The 17,362-nt window shown below is 42.2% G+C and overlaps 1 protein-coding gene across 4 annotated transcripts in view; it reads right to left on the bottom strand.

Annotated features, from left to right (window-relative positions):
* Positions 1-10,494: 10,494 nt before the first annotated feature.
* The window catches only part of LEF1 (lymphoid enhancer binding factor 1), a 54,845-nt gene continuing 47,977 nt past the window's right edge, over positions 10,495-17,362 (bottom strand). For 2 of the 4 annotated variants that reach the window (XM_031607574.2, XM_031607576.2), the window contains one exon: positions 10,495-12,131. Coding sequence is in view for 2 of the 4 variants with exons in the window: in XM_031607573.2 (XP_031463433.1) it covers positions 12,052-12,131 (80 nt within the window). In the remaining 2 variants the exon portion in view is untranslated. The remainder of the gene's footprint in view (positions 12,132-17,362) is intronic. The other 2 variants (XM_031607573.2, XM_031607575.2) reach the window with 2 other exon arrangements.

Genomic DNA, 17,362 nt, shown 5'->3' with positions numbered 1-17,362 from the left:
CCTGTCAGGTATTTATGCACATACATACACAAGAAATCTGAAAGAGGCATTTGTAAGTTTGGCTTGTTATTTCAGAAGAAACTTTTTTTTCTCTGTAGCAAATAGGCCATTTGGAAGTACTTAACTGTTGGATGGGGATAGTTTATTCTATCTATGTGGAGTATTGTGCCCGTATGAGCAGAGATGAGATGAAAGACCAAAACTTCAAGTACTTGTCCTTAAATCTAGATCAGAACATGTAGCGATAATTGAATGACTGAGGACATTGAAATCAAGGTAAGTCTTTGTTTTGCTCCTCAGTGAGGAGGCATGGAATACATAGAAGCCTCTTGTTGGGTTCAGTTGATGAAGTACAGTTGAATTTGTCAGAAATAGGGTATTAAATAGTTACTCCTGATTTGTAGACAAATTACAACTTTAACAGTCTAAAGATGTCTCTGAGGCTTAAAGAGTGGATAACAAAATGAAGGAATTGACTGTCTCTGTTTCCCTCTGCGAATGTTTCCTAGCCCTTGCTGTGCCTGTGTAGAAGTACATGAGTTGCCTTCCATTGCATGTAGTGTTGACTGTCAGGAGAGGACTTCCTGCCTGGTTGGTATGTTACACTAAAGCATGGCATATTAGCCCTGCTCTCAACACTCAGCTCTTCATGAATTTTTATCAGTAGGGGAAAAAGAGATCGTGGAAAAAAAATGAGGAATTACAAAAGAAGGAAGCCGAGGGTATTTGATGTCCCACGTTGCCTGCTTTTAAAACCTTTAGTCTTTATTATCATTTTTTGTCAGCAGACCTCACAGATTCAGAGCATTTGCCCCACTTCCGTCAAAGCCTTAAGATGTACACTTGGCACAGCTTGGAAGCAGCTTGACAATCAACAGCTGAGGAGTCGGACATGAGCCCGGCTACTGCAGCTGGGAAGATAGCTCCAGATTCAGCATCTGGGTCATGTCAGCTGCCAAATGTGCTCCATCTATGGTCATCCTCACTGCTGACACGACTGGGGTGAAAACAAGAGTGCAGCAAACTTTACAGAGGGAACTGAAAGCAGAATCTTCATTGGAATGGAGGAGAAGGTTCTGGATGAGGGACTTGCAGAGTTTGGAGTGCAAGAGACAGCAATAAAGTTTCATGCAAAGAAGAATTAAGTGTAGTTTAGAATTTGGCTATGGTCTAACAAATGAAACACTCTTCATTAAAGGCACTGGGCACAATACTACTTGTATGTGGAACAGTAGCAACAGATGTCTGTCTGCTGAGTGCAGAAGTCCTGAGTTCTTAGCTGAGCCTGTGTTTGCAAAAACTGAGCTGCTTTTATTGCTGTAAGGGATTAATTTTCTTAGATAATATGGATAACAACTTGCTGTATGGAATAGGTGCATGGAAACCTTCTAACTTGTGTGGGTCACAGTAAAAAGTAGATGTTGCTTCCTCCTTCCCCTGCTGAGGAGACTTGTGGAACATCAGCTGGGTAAAAATTTAGTTGAGAAAACAGCATTGTCCAAGAACTTGATATGTTAATTGTCTCTTGATGTAGTTTATCCCCTTGAAATGAGTAGTTGGCTTGAAATGAATAGCATAGCTCTGTCCAGATGGGAGTTTTTGCGAACCTATGTCTTATTTTACGCAGTAGGAAGAAGTGTTGACTTAGCAGCTACAGGAAACAACATCAACTGGTATCCTTTTCCTTTAAGACAAGTTGGGATTTTTTCCCCAAACCATCTAACCCTTAAGTTTTGAAATGACAATACAAATTTTTTTCCGAAACCAGTTGTTATAAATGGCTGACTATTGACAAGACTGATGTTTATTCCAGCACCTAGCAGTGCATCTTCAGATCTTCCAGAGATCCAGTACTACCAACCCAGTGCTCCAAGGGTGAGTGTGGCATCTGCAAAACATGGTTGTGGCTTCAAATTGAGATTCAGAGTTGTTTGTTTGTTTTCTTAATGTCCTCTTTGGTTATTTTTTCTTCTCCCAGTGTTTGTTCTGTGGTTAATGCTCTTTTCACGCTTTCAGATACCTCTGAAACATCGAGGTTTGTCAGTCTATCTTTTCTGTAGATATAAATTACTAAGTGTTTATCAGTCTGGAGAAGAACCAGCCAAAATCTTTCTGTATCAAGCCAAGTGTAGAGAGAGGTGATTGTCAGGTTAAAGCTGTACTTGCAATTAGAAAGAGGATTTCAAAAACAGATGTTTCAAATGTGCCTGGCCAAACAGTAATCCTGTTGAGAAAAGGTCTTGTGTGTTCCCAACTGAGCCAGTCTCTGGTCAGTAGAGCCTGCAAATGAGTTAAGTGTAAGCTGACTCAATGTAATGCATTCCTGTGCTCAGAAGCGTAGGTGCCAGAGGATGTAGGTATTAGCACGTGATCTGTTGTGTTACTTAGGAATTGCAGTGCAATGCTGAGGTCTGAGATCCCCCTGGGCAGTGTCATTTCAGTGTGTGCCACGCAGTAGCATATGAAAGTGGTGGGACTGTGCTGTTCCTTGGAATAAAGGAGCAGATGATCAGCCACGGGAAAGTACGTGATGTTTCTGCTGTTGTTTTGGGACAGCGCTTTTGACCTTTTTTAGTTTGAAGAATAATCATTCTCCTCGCAAAGAGATTGGAGTGCTTGTGTTAAACTCCAGATGCTTGCTTTTCTCTAGTGAAGTCTTTGTCTTTCACGTGTACTGCGTGGCATGATGAAATAAGGAGTGGTACCTGTATCTCAGTGTATTGCCCTTCACGCCTCTGTCCATTAGGGTAGCTATATTGCTGATGGTTATTGTAAATGCTCGTACTAACAACATTTATTAAGCAGTCAGGGCATAATTGCCAAAATTTAGTGCATACTTGCCGTTCTTCCAACTAGAGAAAGCCACTTGGCAGTAACAAGTGATTTTAGAGATGTGGGTTTGCCCACATCTTTCACTGTAGATCTTTCACTCTTTTTGGAAGAGCTGATAACAGTGGCAAAAGCAGATGCTATGAACACACTTGAGAGCCAGACCTTTTCTGTTATGTCTCTTCAGTAGTTTTTCCTGCTATCACAGCCAGAGGGAAGTGGCATTTAGCCTTCTGCTGAATTCCAGTAGCAAGGGGTTATGTAGAACTGCAATCTGGGAGTTTTAAAGACGTTTGTAGAAAGATCTCTATTGAATTTGATGTTCTTATCAAAATTTCACCATAAAACTGAAGTTCTTTATGTAATGTTGGCTTATCCATTATATTGTTCAATTTATAAACACAGTGCTATGCAGAGTCTTAATTTAAACGTGTGTAATCATGGAACAATATGTGATGAGGTCTGGGGGTTGCTACTGGTACTGTATTAATCGGATTGAGGTTTGTATGCCCATAGACCAGCTTTGCACTTGTTCAATTTACATTTTTCTTTTGTTCCCTTAGAGTTTTTCTATTTTTTTTTCTGCATATTGCAAATAACTCACAGCAGTGCATTCTTTGCACAGAGACCAGCATTGTAAAGCTGTTGAGCAGGCTGGATATTTTTTTTTTTTTTTTTTTATTCCTTTCGGGGTAGGAAGCATGTAAAGAACCAAACTTAATTCTTAAAGGGGCCGTTTCCTTTGCTGAGTGATAGTGTGAGGCATCAAAATGGGGCATGGCAGCAGGTTTGGTTTCCAGCTTTGGGTCAGATGCTTTAGTTTGGCCAGGGCACAAGAGGATATTTTAGCACAAGATTTTTACTTGGCAGGCACTAAAGAACTTGTCCCTTACTTTGGCTGCTTCAGGCTGCCAGATAATAGGATTTTTTCTGAGCCTGTTGTTCATTGCTGCTTTGTTTGGTGCATCTCTGCCCTGCCTGGTAACAGCTTCTGCTAATTCCGGTCCCATTTTTCTGCCAACAACCACTTCTGGGGTGGTTTTCTGTAAATGCGCAAGCCCTTACGGTATTTGCTAGCAAAAGAATGCAAACTTTTTGTCGTTAGTAACCTAAACCCCCCATTTAGAGTCCTGGCTTTAGCAGCAAAAATCTTGTGGATTAACCACTTTCACCAGCAAGAGGCTTTCTCATGAGCTCTGGGAAGAAGTGTACGCTTGGTGGTAGGTCTACAGAAAACAGCTGGAATTTGCATGTGGTGAATTAGCACCAAATATCCACCCCCCCACCACCCTTTTATTTTTTTTCTTTATTATCCTTTCGTACTCAAAGCTATTGAATGCTTGTGCAATAGAAATTAGTAAAACCCCACGTTTACAATAGGTGGGTTTCTGGATTGTGCTCAGACTGAGATCTGTGTGCTCTGCTGCTGGAAGGGTTGGAATGGGATGGTCTGTGACCACTCTCTTCCCTGTCTCTTTGGCATGCAGGGTGCCAACCACTGGCAGCTTCAAGTCTGCATCTTCAGCTGCTTTCTTTACATTCACTTTGTTTGAGATCTGCTGTTTAGAATCCTACAAAGGTGCAAACATAAGCAGGTGTAAGATAGACTGCATTATATTTATATTTCATAGACCTTTTTAATTGTTGGATTTCTCTGAAGAGCTTGTAAAAGATGAAGTGTTTCTGACGGGTATTTCTCTGATAACAACAGGACTAATGGGTTCCTTTAAGCTGATGCAACTCTGTTTTCTTTGCAATTTAGCATGAGATTTCTATGCAGCACAGGTTGAACACACAAGTAATGTTCAGAGTGCCTAAAAAAAGTTGGTTTGAGGGAAGTGTGCAGATACAGGGGAGTTGATGCTTCATAGAGAGAGAGCTGATTTGCATGAGACTGTGGATCCTGAAATCCAGTCAGGTAAATTCTCTTTTAAAAATGAGAATATGAGATGGGTGCAAAGCAGCTGTTAATTGCACATGAGTAGTTTTCCTGATACCATCTTTTTTTTTTTTTTTTAAGCATTAATTGGAACTGAGGAGGAAGTGTTTCTTCTTCTTACAGACTTTGCTTTTATTTTTGGCTAAAGCTAAAAGCTATTGTTGATGCTAAACTGGCAAATCTATGAACTGAAGCCAGTATTGTTACTTGGATCTAAATTTGTAAGGAAGTTTGATTGTCTTAGAAGGAAGAAAATGTCTTAGGACCAGAGTAATGCTCTACAAGATTATTTGCACAGGTTTAGAGCTGAAAAAATTGTTTTGCCTATTGGTGTGTGGCATTTAAAGTAGCATGTTGGTGGAAGGGAAGAACAATGTTAAAGAATGATGAATATGTCAAATGATGACACTGTAGATACAACCTTCACCTGCAGGCTCAATGCTTTCTGGCAAAGGTCAGAGCTTTCCTCCAGTGGCAGCTAATGTTGCAAGGAGGAAGCTTTCCTGTAAAGACTAATTTTGAAAAATTGCTCTTATTGTGTTTTTAGTGAATAAACTATTGCAATGATAGATAAGATTAGGCATAGCTATGGCTGGTATCAGTTTGACTTAGAAGTTTAAGTCATGCATAAACTGTATGCACCAAGCTCAGTTTACAACTGATTTATATTGAAATTAGTGAATTTAAAGTAAACCCATTAAAACTGAATTGTAATTCTAAACGAATGCAGAGCCCATACAGGGTGTTGTCCTGCTAGAGGTATAGCAGTCAGTGCTAAGGCTTGCTTGCCCGTGGAACTGCCTGGCTTATGACTAATATTTCATGTAAGTTTTTGGCAGGGGAGAGGAGCCATTTTCTCTGTTTTCTGGAGGGAAGTTCTTCTGAAGAACCTGCCGGGTCTGCTGATGGTTGAGAGGGGTAACAAAATTTGAACTTTGACTTTCCACACTGCCCTGAGTTCTTGGGAGAGTAATGCTAGAACAGAAGACAGTTCAAGTGAAACACGTAAATCCATGGCCATAATATTGCTCTCTTCTCTTACTATTCCAGGAGTTGTTACCACTGCCTCTAGAACTGAGGTAACTCCCAAATAAAAATGGCAAAGCTAGCAAAACAGCATTGGAATGACGTCATTTGAAGAATTATTTGTGTGGGATGATGAATACAGTCCATGCTTATTTAATTGTGCAGTAACAGTTATTAACTAATTCTGTAGTGCAGTTGTATGCACCTCACTTACAATGTTCTGTATTTTTTTCTATCTGCAGTTTACATAGCTATATATTGTTGTAGTATCTGATCCGCAGAACATATCTGTAAGCTAAGGAATTAGCATCCCTAGAATGCATCTAGGGAATCCTTTTCTTAAACTGACTGGAGAGGAGAGTGGTATTTATTTCCAATCTGGGCTGGATGAAGATACAGAGTATGTGTTAGACCTGTGCTAGATTTGAAGTTCATCTTTTTACGCTCATAGCAAACACAGCATCAGGTCGCTGGAAAAGACAGACTGATGTGAGAGAGCTCTTAACAGTGCTGTTCTCTCAGCAGAGAAGGTCCGGCTGCCTGTGAAGGCAGGGCAGGGGCAAGAGTGTCAGCAAAAGATGAGGGAGAAATGGGAGGAGAGAAACCCTTCAGCAGGAGTGAAATTGAGTGGACTAGAGGAAAAACAGATGTGAGGATACTGAGAAATCTATTTGCCATTCTGTTTCAGTAAGTAATTTCAGTAAATTCATACTTGAAAAAAATATATAGAATATCAGCAGAGGCAATGTGAGACTGCTTAGTGGTTAACTGAGTGATGTGAGTTGTATTAGTTGAGTCATGCTGGTGCACTGGTCTCACAGAAATGGAAGTTTTTAGACCATGTGTCAAAATGTTTCTTACAAAATCTGCGCTTTCAGGCTAACTACAAACACTGATTGTTAAAGTTGTTGAGGGACCTTAGATTAAGATGTTCTAACTATGAATTCTATCAGGACAAGGCACTACAAGACTATGTAGAGTTTGAGCTAGCTGGTTTTTACAGGCCTGAAAAAAGCAGCGGTCATTCTGTGATTCCTCACACATAGTTTGTCTGCAAGTAAAATTGCTGCCTATGTAATTTAGGATTGAGGGGGAAGAGAAGAAGTTGTTGCTGATCATTTTACTCATGACAGGGTAAAACATGTTGCAGGAGGAGAGAATGAGGAAACTTACATCAAGGTAGCAGAAGAAACAACTAGATTTTAAGAATCTTGTCCATCTCAGACTTCAAAACTTGGTTTAAGCCAAGCGTTGTAATTCCTCCTGTGTTCTGATGTCTCCTGTTTTGTTATTTAGCACTTCATTTCACAGGAAGTTCTTAGAAGAATTAACTCATATGTTGCATGTTGCTTTGCCAGGATCTCAGTCCTTGTTTCTCTGGCTTGTTCTCTCAGTAGAAGACACAGAGATGGTACTATGTCAGGCTGTACCTGAATATCCTGCAGGATTTTTTAGTTAGGCTACATGTATGTGGGAAGCTAGTCCGAAGAGTTGCCTCTCTTGTGTCTTGACCACCATCGAGTTGTGGAGTAATTATTTTTTCTTATTCTGCTAGTGATTTTGGTTGCTTTTGTCAGCACAGTGAGGAGGACAGACCAGCTCTCTGGGTGAGTTGCTCTTCTGGCGTGTGATAGATGGAAATTTTACTCCTAGTTCTGTTGGTTTGTGTTGCTTTTCCATAGCTGAGAGGAATGAACAAACCTGTTGCTCGTTTGTATGTGTTGGGTTTCTTGGAGGTGGGATCCATGAGTTTATCGTTGTGTGTTTTATAGCACATCACTCACAGGGAGATAACCTTGGTGTCCCAGAGCAGGTAAGGAGTGGCTGTTATCTCTCCCAAGCAGATCCTGCTTCTATGACTCACTGAAGTTACAGTTGTCCTAGGAGTGTGTCAACCAGAGAGAAGATGGCATCTAAAGCTTGTGGAATCAAGGTATGAGTGTTTACCTGGAAGGATGGAGAACAGTATTTTAGCCCTTGCTTTGACCTGGCTGGAAGCTGGTGCTTAAAAGATTCATTTCTGATATTGGTGGCAGATGTATCTCTTTTCCTGGGGTTGTACTTACTTTCTAAAGATTTTTATATCTATGAGGAAAACTGGGCCGTAAATTCATATGTTAACCCAGAGTTTCTCTTCCCAGCCCATCATGTGGAAAAATAAGTGTGTTCAGGCACTTCTGGCTTCATCTCAGAATGTCTGTGTGGAGCAGGCCATTTTCCTGTCAGAGCTGCTCTTCTTGTGGCTGGCATCTGCCTTGCTAGCCCAGTCAGTTCACTAGGAGCGATGTGTTCATAGCTGACAGGCTTCTGGCAGTTTGTTTGTGGAGCAGTTTCTTCCTCCCTCGTGTCCTACTTCATGCTCAGTATTACACAGAAGGGAGGCTGTCTGACCCGGTGGCCCCCTTGTGAGCACAGGAAAAAAAAAACAAAACTGTAGTAACATTACTGAGGGGCTACTGGCCTTTTCTTAGTCTCTGCAGCATCCCTCAATTTCTGCCTGCCTTGCTCTAGTGTAATTAGCTGCTCTGTAGATCAGAGTGGGAGGCCACCAGAAAACAGAGAATGGTTACTTCAAAGCCTTGTGCACTGTGGTGGTTTCAGAGGAGTACAGATGATTGATGCTCTGGATTCTGTTGTCATGCAGCACTGAGAAATGATTGGATCCTTAAGCTCCCACATTTGCTGCAAATTCAGCTGCCCACCAAGGTGTGACTTGAGCAGCTAACTCACTGCCTTTTCTATTTGTTAATCCTGCAAACTACAATAGCAGATAATTCCTCTAGATCTGGAAAGTCCCTGTAAATCTAATTGGTGAATCTCCATTTCTTGCTGTATAAGGAACCAAAGTTAGCCTGGGGACATTGTTCTTTTATATAACAGAAAGGAAATGGCTCTTGTCCAGGTGATCTAGAAGCCTGAGGAGCCAGATCATCCGGTGGTGTTGGCCTGATTAGTCATTATCAGTTCTGGCTCAACTGCCTGATTTTGTCTGTGCCCTTCTGTTTTGTTCAGTGAGAGGAGAGAATGTGTGTTCCCCAGCTACCAGAGTATCTTCTGTGCTTATGAATGGGAAGACCTGTGTGGAACTGCCTTTGGTGCCTGCCAGATGTGCAGCGCGTGGGACAGAGACTGGGGGGAATTGGTGGGTTTGTACTATGTGTGCAAAAGCATCAGGATAGTCAGCCATTAGATAGGAGCATTTACAACCTTAAAGACCTTTTCTGTGGGAAATAGGAAGTATTCATCTCCCTTAGCACCCAAGGCTAAATGTGAAATTCTACCTAAAATGCACGTTAGGAATTCAGAAGTTGGTTTTGAGTCACACCCCGGTGTGACAAGAATTTAAACCTAGTGTGACTGCCCATGTAGCACCATCATCATGGGGCCGTTTTTACTAACTTGAATGTCTCCATTAACAAGCTGGTGTAGCAGAGGAAGGGCTCAGGTCAGTTGGCCACTGACTGAAGTCACAGAGGGTATTCCAGGACAGCATGGTTTGCTTGTTTCAGGTGCTTTCATGCGAGCTCTGCATATTAGTTCACCTTTTCCACAGTTGCTATTATGTGAAATGTCTTTGATCTGTGAATGAGTCCAACACATGGTGCTCACTCATCCTATGTTAACAGCAGAGATGTTATTTTTAGCTCCTGAATTCTTTTCTCCTTCACTGACAGAGCTGAAGGACCTTTCAACCTCAAGAAAGGCAACTGTTGACTACGTAGTGTATTTGGGACAGCTTGCTACTTACAGCTAACATTTCTGTTGGGAACATCTTATTTTATTTTATTGCAAAATGAGTAAGTGGCTTTTTAAGTAGCCCCCCAAAAATGAAGTCATTCCAATAACTAAATAAAGTAGTGGTGTTTTAAAGAGAACTGTTATCTTTGAAACATGCAATTTACAGAACTCGCTGCACTTATTCCTGATTTAGAACAATTCCAGCACTAAAGTACTTGCTTTTTTTTTTTTTCCCTTTAAACAAACAAGCAAAACTCAGAAAGTGAACAAACAAATCCCAGACTGACATCCAGACAGGTTTCCAGCAAAAGCTGGGATGAACAAGAATGCAAATTGAGCTGTCTCTCGTGAAACTACAGTATGTTCTCCCAATCTTTTCTCCTGCCACCTGAGAGCATTCTCAGTTCTTTAAAGTAACCAGTTGCTACAAATATGCTGGTCACACTGGTACAATTGAGTTTGTGTGAGGGGTGTGCTGGTTGAAAAGGAAGCTGTCATATAATATTCTCAAGCATGACATTTTTTTCTTCTTACGCAATGTAGTTTCAGAGTCAGTTATAAACAATCTAATGACAAAGCTTCCTTAGGGAGTAATACACCTATGTGATTTCTTGTAGTTCAAGCTTAACTTGGGCCAGTCCCACACCAAATGAGATTCAAGATAGCAGGCATGCTTATTTATCTTACAGTTCTTAACGTTGCTTTTGCAGTGGTGCTCACCAATCACTGGAATAGTTTACCTATGGCTGCAGTGTTTTTTTTTTTTCCCCACTCAAAGTCCTTTAGTAGAAGTCTGGCAGCCCTGTCTGGTTCTCAGAGCTGTGAAATGCCAATCCCTGAACCAAAGGGGAGAGGTATGAGACAAGTCACTGGTGGTGTCTGATCTGGGGCAGCAAAAGCTCAAATGTGTTTTAAGAGTGCAGATGGCTGCTTGCTGATGCAGGAGTGTCTCTCATGGTTGCCATTAGCAGTAGCAGGCCATGCTGCTGCACTGTGCTCATCAGCTCCACTGATGGCTGGAAGATTTTGGCAGCTATAAGACATTCAAATATAGGCTCCTACTCCTAACATGGACATAGACAGCATCCAGAAAGAAGGGAATCCATCATCAGCTTAAAACCACTTATGCATTCAGTGAGATTTTTTAGTAGGAAAATTGGGATAGAGGGAGGCTGGTATTTCTAGTTGGGCCAATTCTAGCTGTGAAGCAGAAGGTAGCACTGGCTCTACCAATTCCTTCCTCCTGCTCTCTTTAGGAAGAAAAGTTCCATACGGACAAATAAAAACAGTGCATTTCCTACAAGGGGACACTGAGCCAAAAGCCTGCAGTCTTAGAAGTGACTGCACCTTTGTGGACTTGCATCTACTTTCTAGGGATTCATCTCTTTCAGGTGTGACGCATTTCTTTCTTAAGCCAGACACTTGACTTTTGTTTTATTACAAAGCTTTTATTAAAAAAACAAAAAACCAAACCAAAACAAAAAAACAAAAACAAAAACCCAAATGCTCAGCACATTAACTCAAACTGGAATGACAAAAAAAAATAAAAATGGTTGACAGTATTTTTGGCCGAGGCTGTGCCTTACTATTTTAAAAAATGGGTACATCAATGCTCATTTCAACAACTGGCATAAAATCCCACTAACAGGCTAACAAAAACAGATACAAATACAGAACAATTGAAGTAATAATTCAAGTGCTGGGCTTTTTACAAGGAGAAGGGCGATGGGTGAGAAGGAGAACTCACTGCAGTCAGATTTGCTGGATGTATTGCTTATGTTTACAGAGGAGGTGATGCAAGACTGACATGGCTACTGACCAGCTGACTGTTGTTACATTTATTTAGTTCTATATGACACTGTATTATATAGACTGAGAGGCCACTATTTGTTACAAGTAGTTTAACAAAAAAGCCACCTTTTTTCCATACAGGCTTTTCCTCTGGCAGGAAAAAAAAAAAAAAAAGGAAAATAAACCCCTTTATTTAAAAAGTAGTTCAGATTTTTGACAGTTGTTTAAAAGCTCATACCTAGTAAAATATACACCAAGGAAATTACGAACTAAAAGTTAAAATATAAAAGCATTCAAGTTTCTTAAAAAAGCTAAAACCAAAATTGATCCTGTCGCACCATTAAATAAAAAGAAGTTTTGAGCATGTTGTCCTGGTCCAGGCAAATTCCTTTCCTCGATGTGCTGTATGGGGCAGCGGTGCTCTAAGTTACTCTGTTGGCTGAAGCAGGCAGAGACAGCCACGCTACTTTGTTTGCTGACTCAACATGGACACAGATGAGACGAGGGCTTAAGAGTGCAAGGCAGAGGTGGAGTGAAGACAAAAGCTGCTCTGCTGACCCAGGAGCTTATTTGCTCTATTTATATCAGGGCTGGACCTCGTGATAGTGAAGGATTTTGGCAGTGATTGTCTTTATGATTCAGTGTCTTTAGCAGTGACATCAGGGTGAATGACATCCTAGACAGACTCCTTGGGGGTGGTCTGTGTGGATGAAGGACACACCTAGGGTTTAACAAGCTTCCATCTCCAGCAGGGGTCCTGGTGTCGCCGCCTTTGCTTTGCAAGTTGAGAAAGCATTTCTTTTCCCACCTACAGAAGAAGGAGAAAGAGAGAGAGAGACAGAGATAAAGACTATATGAATATTTTTCTTTAAAAAAGCTCTTCAAAGTAGCTGTCCTGTGGGAAATATACAGCGATGGGTGACTGTTATGGTACAGAGTAGGATGTACATTTGCAGTGTCCCACTTAAGTGCAGAGCATTGCTATTTGCAGTTGCTTGAAGTTTGCAAGATTATTCATGGTTTTGTTTCATCTACTTTGGATTGTAAGTAGATGTCCTCAACAACTAGAAAGCGTTTTTTACAGCTGTTTAGATGTTCAGCATATTACATAAGTAATTCCTTTCTGTAGTGGATTTAATTTATCTATCTACAACATTTGACCCAGATACCTGCTACAAAATCAGACATCCTCAGGCTTTAGCACTTACTACAGCAGTTAAGGTCAATTAAATCTCTAGCTCAGAGCCTCAAGCTCTGCTCTGTAGAAATGAAGCAATACTGTCTTCTGTAAGCAGCTGGGCCAAGGAATGCGGTGGGAGAGACTTTCTGAACAGCGACCCTATGCTGACGAGGATTCATTCTGCTCTCTGGCAACGCAGGGTACATCTTCCAGCTGCATGCAGCCATCAGGCCTCTTACCCAGCAGTACGGTTCACTACGATTTTGGGCCTCGTTCTTACACCATATGAGAAGGCCAATAGTGCAAGCCTGTAGCTATTGATCCTTCCCTGTAGAGAGGTACTGTTCTTCAGCATTAGGTCTCTGGGTTACATCAGCTGACTTACGCAACTGCTGACTCAGCCGTCACCCTGCCCTTCTGACCCAGGCAACTGCCTTGTAACAGGGCCTCCACCAAGGGATTGCCTGGTGAGTCAGGCGTTTTCCACAGATGGAATCCCATGGTTTTGGGATTAGCAGTATCTCAAAAATCTACGTGAGCCTTTAGGCCCCCAGGTACTGCCTGACTGCCAAACAAGCAGGTCAAGGAACAGCTTTAAGGAATGACCAAAATTAGCACAGGAATACAATTCAGTGGAGAAGGTGAGATGCACAAACTGCTTAGAGAAGATGCACTGCTGACACCTCGAATAACACAAGGCAAGATTGAACAAGTGGATGAAGAAATTGACTAGTTTAAGCCACAGCTCAAACTTCTGTTACCAGAATTTGCCAACTGTGTGCACCCTGTCATACTAATTGTAATAGAATGACGGAGCATGTAGGAGCCACAAGCAGAAATAATCAGCAAATATTACAGCAATACTATGTAAACAAGGGCCGTTTGTAACTGAGTCCCACCCCGTGCCCCCATGCCCTGTAGCTTGAGCGTAGGCCATTGTAACACTTCTTCCCATACTGGTTTGAGTACTGCTACTGAATGAGGAGTTACTCAGGCTAATTTGCTCCAGGGTAGAAAACCTCCAAAACTCATTTTGGACCTTCTGAGTTTAGTGAGCATGAAATGAGAACCTGAAATCTTACTAAACAAGTTGTCTGCTTGGTGGGAGCCACCTAGATGACCGCTGTTTGAGGGAAGGGAAAGCTGGAGGACACTGCATTTAGCAACACAGATAGAAGGAACAAGCATGAGCTTTAGATTAAGCTGCACTGCACAGCTTTAATTTGAAGGAGGACGCTCTTCCCCCAAATACTACCATCCCTTGGTTTGTAGAGAATGACTTTCACCTGCTATTGGTAGCCACAAGAGGACATTTAAAGTCTCTGTGGCCTCTTGAAACAGCACAGCTGAAAGTCCACTGGAAAACCAGTGGTTTCAACAGAGGTGGTCTGCACTGACTAATTCAGTTCCTATTTCCTCATAAAACCAGCACAAGTCCCAACTAAAAAAAGCTTCCTGAGCTTCCTGCTTCTTTTTTTTTAATTATTATTATTAAATAAATAAATAAATAAAAGAAGTAGCAGAGTGCTCCGTAACACATGTGGATCAAAGAGCTACGAAGGGCTCTACCTTTCCAAGGAGCACGAAAGAGAGGCCAAGCAAACAGCAGAGGAACACTGGGGAGAGCACCCTGCAGCTTTATATTTATTTTGTGCCTTTTCATCCCAGATTTTCAAAGGTTTGGTCCAGGTTGCTCTTCCTGGGAAGGTTTTCCTCTCAGTCTTACATGAAAACATTCAGCTTCCTGTTGAGGAATGGCCTTGAGGCGCCAGGCCAGTAGTTCACAGCAGTCTGATACAAGCGCTGTGATTCAGAGCTACTCCCCATTAGCAGCCAGGAATGTCTACTTCACTGAAGGAAATGAAATGCTCTTCTGTTGAGATGGTTCCCTGCCTCCTCCCCCCTTCCCTTACCAGCAAGCTGTCTTTGAAGTCAGGAGGTTAAAATAACGGCCACGGCCTTGCTCTGGCCCTCGGCTTTCTCCACCAGCGGCCGGCGCTTCTCTCTCATCCAAACGCCGCATCAGCAGCTGCTGCCTCTTTTCCACAACCTCTCCGTACGCCTAAGCAGCCTCCTTTCCAATAGGGAGGCTGCAGACAGTGCTCTAATCTGTCAGGGGTCAGGCACAGCGAAGCCCCAAATATTTTTATTTCTAAGCAAATGCTGCAATACATAAAATTACGCAGTGGCTATCCTGAGAACAGCATCTAGAACCCAGCCTTTTCCCAGCTGCTCATTACAGCTACACGCTGGAAATTGCTTCCACTGCTGATAAACCGAATAATACCTAAAAAATAGGAATGAAGACGGTGTTGCCTTACAGATAGAAAACAGGTCAAATCAGGATTCTTTTCAAGAAACCACAGGCATGAGCTGAGGAGACTGAAGACTTCCCACATCTAAGGCTTCACTGGGGGGCTGTAGCTGAAGTCTGGCCAAGCAAGGCATGCCCTAGCAAAGCCCAATCCACAAGCGAAGTCGGCGCAATCAAAGACTGCAATTACAGCTCCCTGGCTGCGGTTAGGCTTCAAAGAAAGTGCTGCAAGTCACATTTTACATATGTGAAGCCTTGAGCCTGAGCCACAATAGGAGGCACTGTCTGTGCCATTTGCGCTGTACATCTGACTGCAGGAGGAAAGAAAAAACGGCCTCCTCGAGTAAGAAACAGAAATAATATTCAACAAAAATTCAGTGTAACAAGAGGAGCCTTGCTTCTGAAATGATACAGCTGCATTTTGGGAATCACTGCCATAAAAATAAAGTGTCCTAACAAGCCTGGGCTCAACAGCTGAGGGCAGAAGCACCAGAGGGGGGTCAGAATTCCTCCCCACGCTTGGGAATGATGTGGATTGAAGGCTGGGTCTGCCAGAGCCTCGAGTTCCCCTTGCTTCTCCCATGGTTTTTCACTCATCTCCATTTGGTGGAACAAGGGAGAGGGGATTATGCAGATTCATCCAAGTGATGCTAATCAGCAGATGTTATGAAAGAGAGCTGAGCTTCTGGGCCTGGCCGGGGGAAAGCGCTGAGTGAAAGAGATATCTGGCCCTTCACAGAAGGCAAGAGAAAATAAAAGTTTTCAACCAGGCATTTTTTTCCTTCACCTTCCCTCAGCACAGTTTGTTCTCATGCAGTTGTAAAAAGATGCAAGACGACAGCAGTTACATGTACTAAAAAAAAAAAAAAAAAAAAAAAAAGCCAGTCTCCAAACCTGGGTTTTAATGCAGTACTTCAAACAACGTGGCAAGCTCAGGGATCCGACAACGGAAACTCATTTTCTTTTGAAGTCCCAAGCGAACATGTTCGACTTGCTGCCAGCATGGATCCTGTACTCCCGAAACTTGAGTATGCAAAACGAGGCCATGATTTATCTGAAAGGTTCCCTCTGTTTGTGAAGCCCCTTTGTACGCTCCTCACAGCAGAGCCATACAGAGGTTCAGGCGCTGCCGTCTGCTGCTCTTCCTGCCCAGCTGGGCCATGGTTTGTGGGGTTAGCCTAAACCAGAGCCTTGAAATGTTCTGGGCAAACAAAAACAAACACTCCACAACCTTTGTTGTTTCTAAACAAAAAAACACCTCCCAGCAAAACCCCAGTTGTTTTAGTAATCCGATTTGCTGCAGGGTCCTGCAGGCTGTTGTAGGGCATGGCTGGAGACCTACGGGAGAGAGGAAAAAGCCCTCTGCGAGAGCAGGGTGCTAGCAAGCACCAGAGGCATTTTTTTAAGCTGTTGCTGAAGAAATTAGAAAAAATTGTACTTTAAAACTGCAACAGATTCTGCCACGTTGAGGCTATGTCATTGGTAAGGTTTTCTGCTGGGTTGTTTTTGGGGGGAAGGATTCTTCCCCCACTTGCTGATGTAGCTTCAGCCCATTGCTGCTAACTGTGAGCAGGAGTCCAGCTACAAAATGCCCACTTGTGTTTCAGATGCACGGAAGTAGCTCACAGAAGAGCTGTAACAGGTCCCCCTTCAGTGGGTCTGAGAGCTCTTCTGAGCAGGCTGGTATGGCACCAGGGACACCCAGGTGTTCTGCAGCTCCTGCTTTGTTCAGCTGAACTCAGCAATGCCAAAGCAGGTGTGGCTCTTATCAAAGGCCCCCTGTGTAGGCAGTGTGAAACTAGAAGCTCTATCACTGAGCTACAATCTCATGCTAGAAGGCTCACGACATGTTTTTCCTGTTGGGGGGCAGGTTCTGTGTAATAAAAAACAGATTACCTCTAGACAGCAATCTCCAACAGCTTCTTAAAGAAGATATACAAAAAATGATCTGTAGATATACTAAAACTGACCTGCAAGGGAGGAAAAAAGAAGGCTTGTGCCCTTCTGTATCTTTATGATAAACACTCAGAAGATTAAGACAAAGCCCCTCTGCTCTCTGAAGGAATTAAATGAACTCCTCACATCTAATTTTTCTCAAAAATAATGATAAAATCGTAAATGTTAAAGTGCCAAGAAAAGGGAAAGGCATTTAGTCAGGACTTGGTGCAGTGGTTTCTGTTTTGTTTTGTTTTGTTTGTTTTTAGAAAAAAACCTCCACCTTGTTTATTTCATAGACTGAGAGCTGGGAAGAGAGATCCATCTGTTCTGGGGCCACTGAAATCGTTACTGCAGTTTTAATCTGTAAGTGAGAATTTTTTTTAAAAATAACATATTTAAGGTTTCCTTTGTAGATCACCTTTTCTGCTGCCATTAAACATAGGTTACACTTTATACAGTACAGGAAAGATAGTCTCAATATTTAGATCTGCTAATGTACAGGTAGATTCATTTAAATAGTCTCTTTTATACATCCAAAGGTAAGAGATATAAGCAGAACATCTTCTTGAGCGTTACTGACTTCTACAGTCACACCCCCATAGGGCAG

The sequence above is a fragment of the Phasianus colchicus genome, chromosome 4, assembly GCF_987193195.1.
Source record: "Phasianus colchicus chromosome 4, bPhaCol1.hap1.1, whole genome shotgun sequence".
Classification (NCBI taxonomy): domain Eukaryota; kingdom Metazoa; phylum Chordata; class Aves; order Galliformes; family Phasianidae; genus Phasianus; species Phasianus colchicus.
Note: the sequence above shows the minus strand (reverse complement) of the source record. Positions and strands in the feature narration are given on the sequence as shown.